This window comes from Phaethon lepturus, unplaced genomic scaffold (genome assembly GCF_000687285.1).
Source record: "Phaethon lepturus isolate BGI_N335 unplaced genomic scaffold, ASM68728v1 scaffold31450, whole genome shotgun sequence".
NCBI classification, from domain to species: domain Eukaryota; kingdom Metazoa; phylum Chordata; class Aves; order Phaethontiformes; family Phaethontidae; genus Phaethon; species Phaethon lepturus.
The window spans coordinates 1-9133 of NW_010511686.1; the positions used below are offsets into that span (position 1 = coordinate 1).

General features: G+C 51.0%; 1 protein-coding gene across 1 annotated transcript; it reads left to right on the top strand.

Moving 5' to 3' along the window:
- Positions 1-486: 486 nt before the first annotated feature.
- On the top strand, positions 487-7197 carry CLN6 (ceroid-lipofuscinosis, neuronal 6, late infantile, variant; the record flags this gene model as incomplete). Its single annotated transcript, XM_010284804.1, has 6 exons — positions 487-601; positions 1369-1467; positions 3690-3878; positions 3990-4045; positions 5479-5601; positions 6839-7197. Coding segments are annotated over 6 exons (871 nt in total), but the record flags the coding sequence as incomplete, so codon positions are not given.
- Positions 7198-9133: the final 1936 nt, after the last annotated feature.

Here is a 9133-nt window from a genome sequence, read left to right on the forward strand (position 1 = left end):
GGGTTGGATCAGGCCTCGCTCTGCAGAGGCGGAGGAGGAGGATTTCAGAGTGGAAGATGAAGGTGATGGTGCACCCAGAGCACCCGTGTGCTCGAGTGCCGCCAGGCACCAGTGCGTTTTTAGCGTTCGGCAGAAGTGCCACGGGAGTTGAATTTTGCTTTGTCACGCAAAAGTTAAAAATAGTTGCACTTAATTCAGCACGTAAGCTTTTCATCCTGCTTTTGTGCTCACTTCTCAGCCAGGAAGAGCCTTCTTAGGGGGATGTGCCAGTTTTTATTAACAGCTCTTTGCCTTTCTGTACTGCCTCCTCCTTTCTTTGGCCTCTCAGCTGTGTTGTTATTCCACAGATCCCAAAGCCCAGAGGCTTACCAGCAGCCAGGGAAGCTCAGGTCCTGCGTGGGGATGCAAACCCAGAGTCTGCTCCCTGCCTCTTCGGAAACCTGTTACATGACTTAAGGCTGACACTGTCACTTCTGTCATCTCTAGGCATGGAGCAGTCAAGAACGAGGACACCTTCAAGACCTCCCCGTTCCATTTTGATCTGTGGTTCTACTTCACTCTGCAGAACTGGGTGCTGGACTTTGGGCGTCCCATTGCGATGGTGAGTGTGGCGGAGGCAGGCTGGCTGCTTTGCTTGCAATCAGCTTATTTAGGGTGGAGAGCAGGGGGGCAGAGCCATGGTGGTCCACTGTAGGCTGTTTTTCTAGACCAAAGGGACACCCTTGAGGAGCTGTCCTTGAGACGAGGACCACTGCGATATACTGGTGGGAGTAACTGGTACCAAGTGCATTGCTCCAGTTGCAGGGAAGGTATCTGGGAAACTCGTTCCACATCATCTATCCCACAACTTTATGTTTTCATAAGAAACATTACCTAGAGAGGTTTCTACTGCTCTCCCCCATACTTTGCCCATATGTCTGGAGCTTGGGACTCCCGCTTTCCAGACGGTGCAGGGCAGAAGCGGCCATTACTTTCAAATGTAATTTTTTATTGCTGGCATCTGCATGTGACAGAGGGTTAACGGAGAACCACTGCTGCAGGAGTCCCGAATGCCTTCCTCACTCGCTCGGCCACAGAACTTCATGGCATCGGCTTTGGGCAGCGCTGCAGAAGCGAATGGCTGAGATGTAAACATGCTGTGCATTTAGCACCCACTTCCCGACTGTGCTCTGAGGGATGCTTACTGTAAGAAGAGCTGCCCAGCTTCGTTACTAACAACAGCTACGTGAAGTCAAGCTGATAATTAGCAAGCAGTGGGAGTCCAAAGCAAGGATTTTGTCTCTCCCTGTCTTTCAGCCAGTGACAGGGCTGTAATCGTGAGCTGGGTGGTGAGGATACACTGATGTGCTTTTTTCTGCCCCTCCTCAGATTATCCTACCTTTGGAGTGGTTTCCGCTAAACAAACCGAGTGCTGGAGATTATTTCCACATGGCTTACAATGTTATCACGCCATTTCTTCTGCTAAAGGTAAACCTCGAGGTGCAAGTGTTAACATTTTTTTAAATGTTACCGGTTGTAAAAACAGGGCAAACAACACAGTTTTGTAAAAGCTAAAAGTTTCTTAGGAAGTTGTTGAACAAACGGTGGTCACTCTCACACTCTTGCAAGTCCGCTGGCCATTACGTTAGAGCGTTGTTAACTAACGTCTAACGTTACTGTACGTTAGAGCTTTGCTACTCCAGGAAGAATCTGTGATACCATCTTTTAAAGAGCAAGGCTGTGACCATCTTAATACAACTCAATTCCCTGCATATACAAAGCAAATCACTTCCCCTGAGATCTCCAGATTCAGGAGTCAGAGCCCTTCACCCTGGCTGAGCCAAAGTGTATTTTTAAGACAACATCCATCCGTGACTTAAAAGACCTTATGAGACAGCTGGAACTGTAGTAGGTTTTCTGAATTGTTCAGCGCTTCATTACACTTGCTCTTCAACATTAGAATTGTATCTTTAGCTTAAATTTATCTAGCTTCAGCTGCCAGCTACTAGATTGTGTAAACCATTTATGAGGTTAAAGACTGTCATATCATTAGAAATCTTCTTATATTAAATACTTAGCAGCCAGAAGATATGAGAAAGCAATTATAAATATATTTTAACCTTCATTAGCTAGAAATTGAATTATGTCCTAAGATGTAAATGATTCTCTCTCTCCTGAGTCTGTCTGGGAGATTTTAAATGCTGGTGTGGCCAAAAAGGAATATTCGGGATCCAGTCCTCTGGGGGGATGTAAAAGCTATGAAGCTCAGTCTGACCCATCAGTCTGACCCAGCCGATTTCTGCAGGCTGGGCTCTCCTCAGGCTAAAGTTTGCCATCTTGGACTTCCCTGGCAGCACAGCGTGAAGGCTTGGTCCACAGAAAAAACCCATATGTTACTCAGGGTGCATTTCTGTGTCCCACCATCCTTCTCCATTAGAAGAGAGCTTTCCTTTCACTCTCCTTGTCTTAACTCCTTTGACATTCATACAGTGGTTACAGAGAAAGGGAAAGTTAAGCCCCAAAATTACATACAAATAAGGAGCTTTTCAGTGTTTATGAAGGGCTGCAAAGCTGATTTGGCAGCAGGGAGATGGGAGGTGAAGGTGGCCTCAGCTGATCCTCGGGCCGGGCTGATGCATCCCCCTGACCCACACTTCCCGTGGCCGGCTTGGCGTCCCCTCCAAAGCCTGAGCTGGGATTTATGGCTTTCGAGGTTTCTCCCGCTTTGCCGATCTGAGCAGGGAGCTCCTTTCCCGCGAGAAGCTCCTGCTCCTCGTCCCCAGCCGGGCTTGCAGGAGCTCGCCCCAGGCTCTGAGTAACACCAGGCTCCCTGCCAGCCTCCCGTGCCTGCCTCCACCCAGACCTAAGCAGACCATGAGATGGTGCAGGGAGAGCTCCTCACTAAAGCTGCTGTTCAAAACGTTGCCTCGACCGGTTTTGCTGGTAATTAGATATTTCAAGATACGGGTTTAAATGCAGCTTCCTCTTTAGAAGCAAATACAGAGAGAGGCAAGTCCGATTCCATTAGGAAGAAAGGAGAGAAAAAAAATGCCAAACAGTTCAACAAGCATCCTTTGAAAATCATCCAGCGGAAATTTATAAAGGAGCAAGAGTCTCCTCACCAGGGGAGTGCAGTGCTCAGCTGGAGTGCTGCTGCAGGCTCTCCCCGCCACTGGAGGGCACAGCCAGCCTTGCAGCTCCGCTCAGCAGCGGAACTGGAGAAAGCAGCTGCCTTTTTGTTTCTCATTAATAGGTTTTGATCCCATCTGGTGAAGAAATTGCTCTGAGTACTGTATTAGAAGTACTGGATCGCTGATTCAGCCTAAACGTTGACGCAGGTTAAGGGTGCTGCTTTGCAGAAAGGTTTAACAAGAGCAAAAAATGCAATTTTATTATTGCAGCCAAGGATGAAGTGTGTACTCAAACCTGAAAGCTACACAGGCTGGTGGAAACGTGTCTGAGATGTGTTTAGGGAAAGCAGCTGCAATCAGGGAGGTTTGTTCTGGTGCGGTCACACTGCTTTCCCCGGGGGATGACTGTGTTTTCCCCCGTAGCTCACACCCACTACGGCAGCACAACCCGCAGCTTTCTGCGAGCCCCTGCTTGGGTTTAGGTGATTTTTGCAAAGCACCATAAAGTCAGAGAGGGCAGAACTTGTTGCGTGTCTCTGCTGGTACCTCCTCACTATTCAACATGTCTCTGTGTTTTAGCTCATCGAGAGATCCCCCAAGACCTTACCAAGATCAATGGTCTACGTCAGCATCATCATGTTTGTCATGGGAGCCAGCATCCACTTGGTCGGAGACTCTGTAAACCATCGCCTGATCTTCAGTGGCTACCAGCACCATCTGTCTGTAAGAGAGAATCCCATCATCAAGAACCTGAAGCCAGAGACACTGGTAAAAAGGCTGTGCTTTATATAAGCACTTAAAGAAATTTAATTGCTTGTTCTTATTTAATAGCATCCATGTTCCCTCTGCCCTTTTAAATCTCTTTGCATTGCATTGCAGATTGATTCCTTTGAGCTGCTGTACTACTATGATGAATATTTAGGTCATTCGATGTGGTAAGCAATTTACAGTCTATCTAGCGGCCTCAGAACGTAATACAAGGAAGGGCAGATCTGATCTGATCATAGCTTAATATGTAAAAAAAATAAAGCACAGCTGATGAGAGCTGGCTGGGGATAATGTCCTCGTAGCCAGTGTGATTACAATGGATCTCTCCCTTGGAAAATTGCCCATTGCCCCTAGTTTTGTCTCTGTCTCAGTGATATTTCTAGGACAGGGTGGTGGTTTGACAGCCGTAGGGGACAGAGGAACGGCTCGTCTGTTCTCGCCCCTCGGCCACCTTCCACGGGATACCCAGGAGACAAGTTACAGCACAGGCCTGAGGGCTCTGCAGACTCCTTGGCTCACCACCCACATTTTTACTCCTCTGGAAGTTGACCCCAAAACAACTTGACTCTGCGCAGTCTCTGTAGCCCATTGCTTGCTCCCCTCCTTTACCACGTATCCAGTTTGCGACCCTCCAGCAAGAGGGAAGGCTTGCTCATGTAGCCAGACCAGTGCCGCTCGGAGACGGAGGCCGTTTAGCCATGGTGCTCCAGGGAGCTCAGTCAGGGTCCTATTTCAGCGCTAATCACCCCAAGCTGACCCTAGAAACGCTTGTTCCAGTGTGCTTCCTCCAGCGTGGCTGCGCTTGCTGACCCAGGGGCAGGTAATGCTGGTAGTGCCCGCAGGCTGCGGCAGGTCCCGTCGGCGTGAGCAGCACCCGGTGCTGCAGATGTGCCCCGCGTCCTGCTGCTCTGCCTGCGCCGAAGACCCCAGAAAGGACTGTCTGGCTCTTTATCCACTGCTAGATAATCCTGAGATTGCTCAGAGGGAAATCTCTCCCCCATTATGCTTTCCCTGTTTATTTGCTGTTCCTTGAGTGCTGTGAAGCAACCAAATCCTGTTCTTTTAAATAAAAAAGGGCTCTGCTAGGCTGTTGAAATCCTGGTCCGTGTCCTGCTTTCCTGCGTTTCAGCCTTTAACACACCATAAAGCTCTTAAACAGCCTCTTGGAGCCTGGGAGTGTAACAAATGCAAGTGTTTGATCTAATCAGCAAACTGGGGCTTTTCCTGCGAGAGCCCCAGCAGTCTCGTTACCTGCAGGAGCAATGGGTGCAGCCAGAACACACAGTAGCCCTGCAGCAGGCATCGCCAGCCCTTCGGCTGTCGTACCGACCCAGCAGTAATCTCACAGTAAGAGCTGTGATGCTAGCAGAGAGGCGGTGCCCTGACCAGCACTGCGGTACCCCACGCCCCAGCTACCCGCTGCTTCACCCTCTTGAGCACATGTGGCCGGAGCAGCCCTGGGTGGCCTCTGCTGCTGCTCTTTCACCAAATTAATGCATGGGCTCAGCACAGGGATTGCCTGCGTGCGTGGTTTGGATTTGGGGGGCGGTTTAAACACTTTCCAGGGTCACACCACCAATGTTGTTGCTTCTGTTTGCAGGTACATCCCTTTTTTCCTGATACTGTTTATATATTTCACCGGCTGCTTCACTCCTGTTGAAGAGGAGAGCAGGATGCCAGTGGCTGCTTTGCTTCTGATGGGGCCCAGCAGCCTTTATTACTGGTAGGTGGCTTCTGTCCGCTCTGGACAGGCAAGGGATGACGAGGGAGGACTGCAGGCAGCCCTGCAGCGTGCAGGCAGGGCTTCTCCATTCCTCAGAGCACAACTTGTTGCAGCTTCTGCTCTGCAGCTCTGGAAAATCAGATCAAATCTGGCTGAAATTTGCTGCTGCTTTAGCCTTTTGCAAGTTGGGACAACTTGAGCATGACTCCTGTCCCTGCTTGGGGTGTTTCTTCAACCAGTCAGTCATACTGTTATTGCTGGAGCTCCAGCTTCCAGCCTCCATGGTACTTGCTGTCTGCTCCCCTTCAACTGCTGCCATTCGCTGTGCTGTTACACGGTTCCTCCATGATTTTGGGGTGATCACCCAGTGCCTGCAGTGCATCCGCCTGGTCTCAGGTTGTTGGTGGCGAGGGGGACGCTCCCACTAGTTGTCCAGGGATTTTACAGAGACCCCAGGCTGCCTGTGCGATGCTCGGATGCTGCCTCCTCGGCTCGCCCTGCGGGTCCAAATAGCCTTTTGAGAGAGGTCTTATTTATTTCCCATTTTCATTAGCCTCATCCTCCCAAACGGTTTCCCTGATGGCAGCCAAACAACTTTTCATTCATCTTCAGAGATGATGTTCTCGCTTGCCCGTGGCTTTTCCCCCCTGCCGAGGCAGTTTTTGTACAGTAAATTAATTTTTGATAGTCAAAACCATCAGGATGATTTGGTCAGTTCCCAGTTACCCTGTAGCACTTCGTTTAAGTACATCAGCGTGAGTCTCTGCAGTCCGTGTGCTAGCAATTTAAGAGCCAGGGAGTGCAATTCCTTCTTCCTCCTGCTAACACCCGTTCAGGACTGGCCACTGCCAGATATGGCACAGAGGGAGCAGTGGCTTTTTGGACTAAATGAACACAACATCCACAGGTCAGAACCAAAGCCTGGCTTTGGTTCTGAATTCAAGCATCCCATTCACAAACTGAGCCCAGCACCTTTCAAATCCCATACTGGGCACGTGTTTCTTTACCTGTTCTCCTAATGAAGCCCATAGCTCAGTTGTAAAATTACTGATAAGAAACGTGAAAACAAACCACAGCCTAAAAGGTGGCAGTAGAAAGCAGCACATCTTGGTTTGTCTGGATGCAGAGCAGGGAGAAGGGGGACATGGTTCACCCCAGGTAAGGCTGGAAGTGCTGGGGGCTGCTGTTACTCGGTACTTTCTCCTGGGGGGAACTAACGGGTGTTTCTGTGTTGTAGGTATCTCGTGACGGAGGGTCAGATTTTCATCCTCTACATTTTCACTTTCTTTGCCATGATGGCTTTAGTGATGCACCAGAAACGCAAAGGACTCGTCCTGGACAGCAATGGCCTTTTTCTCTTCTACTCCTTCATCATAACACTGGTCCTCATTGCTGTCTGGGTGGTTTGGCTGTGGAATGACAAAATTCTCAGGAAGAAGTACCCTGGCGTGATCTATATCCCTGAGCCGTGGGCATTTTACACCCTGCACATGAACAACCTCCATGCAGCAAAGGAAAGTTTGTAAGTTTTGATATTTTAGAGTGATTTGAAGAAAAAAACCTAGTTTTTCTAATGTAGATGTATTTCAAATAAATTCCTGACCAACATTAGCTGCAGGCTGTATCGTATGTCAACTAGACCTAGCTAGGGAGGGAGTGTTTGAACAGAAGGGGAAAATAGTCTTTGCAACTGAAGGCTTTAAAGCCAGGGCCGTGGCAGGGGTGTCTCCCTTACAGCCCTCACAACTGCACAATGCAGTTCCATGCTGGACCTTCTCGGGTGCTTATGAGACAGCACCAAAACCCTCCAGTATCAGAGTAGAGGCACAGCAGCTCAGCCCCACCGGGGCCCATGCTGCTGGCGATCCCCCACCCCGCCATCGCTGCCCCGGAGAGCATCCCAGCCTTTAACAGGAGTGGCTTGCCGAGAAGTTGGAGCTCTCTCTCTCCCTCCCCGTGTGTTGGCACAGAGATTTATCCGCTCCTCCCACGCAGCTCCCAGCTGAGTAAACATGCCGGGAAGGGGCTGAGCCGCCCCACCTTGGACCCGCTGCCGGCGGCTCTGCTTGGCCATGCCTCGCTGCTGAGCGCAGGCAGAAGGGCCAATTCCCCACGAACACGGCCCAACAAGAGCATCGGGCAGGGGGTGAGCTCCAGACCTGGCCCCACTCGCGTGGGGTCTGAGCCGCCACCAGCTTCTGCTCCCACTCACCACATCTCCAGCCTCAGGTGATGGAGCTGAGCTCCTGCAACTCCAGCTGCATCCCTGCGATGGTTTAGGTCTGTAAAATTTGTATTAGAAGCCTGTGTGACAGAATCCAAGTGGTAGAAGGAAAAAGCTATTAGCAAAACATAGCAAATAAAAACATTTGGTAAAAGCCAAGTGACTCGCGTTGCTTCCCGAAGCAGCTGTACTTTGAAGGGACAATCTTTATCCCATGAGATTTAAGGACTGTGAATGTGTCGTTGTCACAGGGCAAGGTCTACCCTGGGAAGGGTCCAGCCCATGCTGTAGTGGTCACCACGGCCACTAAATATTTTGCTCTCGGGTCCAGACCTCCGCCACAGCCTGGCAGCAGATACTTCATCCCCCTGCGCAGGTGCCAGCCCCGCCTGCGCAGCCGCTGCGTTCCTTTTGGGGGTACTTCAAGCACCGGCAGGTCTGGAGAGGCAGAGCATCGCCTGCTCCGCGCCCAGGAGCACCCAGCCAAGCTGCTGGCTCAGCTCTTTTTGTAGGGCACAGGATGGGACAAAATCGTAGATCCATGTACAATACTTGCTTTCCAATAGCTTGTATGTCAACTGAGTGGCAGCAGCACAGCGCTGGCAGGGACCAGCGGAGGTGAGCAAACCTGGCCGTTTGTCTGGGCTAGTCCATAACAGCTGGGGGCTGCTGCCTCCCCCACCCACCCAGGTTTAAGCCCCAGCAGGTCCCCAGCTCGCTGCAGGCCTCCCTCTCGCTCCGCATCGTTTCCTCAACGTCCCCCTTCCGAGTCCCAGCCAAGGGCCACAACAAGACTTGGCAGTCCTGGCAGCCCTTTGCAGATTAGCTAAATGTATGTTAATAAATAAAGACCCAGACAATGGGGAGATTTTTAAACTGCCTCAAAAATCCTTGCGCTCAGCTTGTCTGCAATGTCCCAGCTCCACCGTGTTTGCAGGGGGCATGTCTAAACCCCCCCTCCCCTGCCAACCCACCGATGCCCAACGCCCTGCACCCAGCTCGGCCAGGACACGCATAGCCCGAATTAACTCCTGCTGCTGCCCACCAGCAAAACCCCTCCAGCAGTGAGCCGCAAAGCTGTAAATCCCCCCGCGCCCTCGGCAGATACCAGCAAGGCTGGATTTGTCTTCCAGCAGCTAAGCTTAGTGCAAGGTGTGCAGCTCCTTGAGATTATCAAACCTTTTGTGCTCAACCAGCTCATCTCCATCCAGCCCGACCCCAAACACCCTTAAACCCCGACCGAGGGAAGCTCTTGCCCCGCTCCTCCTGACAGCATCGTGGCTCGGGGTCCCGTCGGGGGTCCTAAGG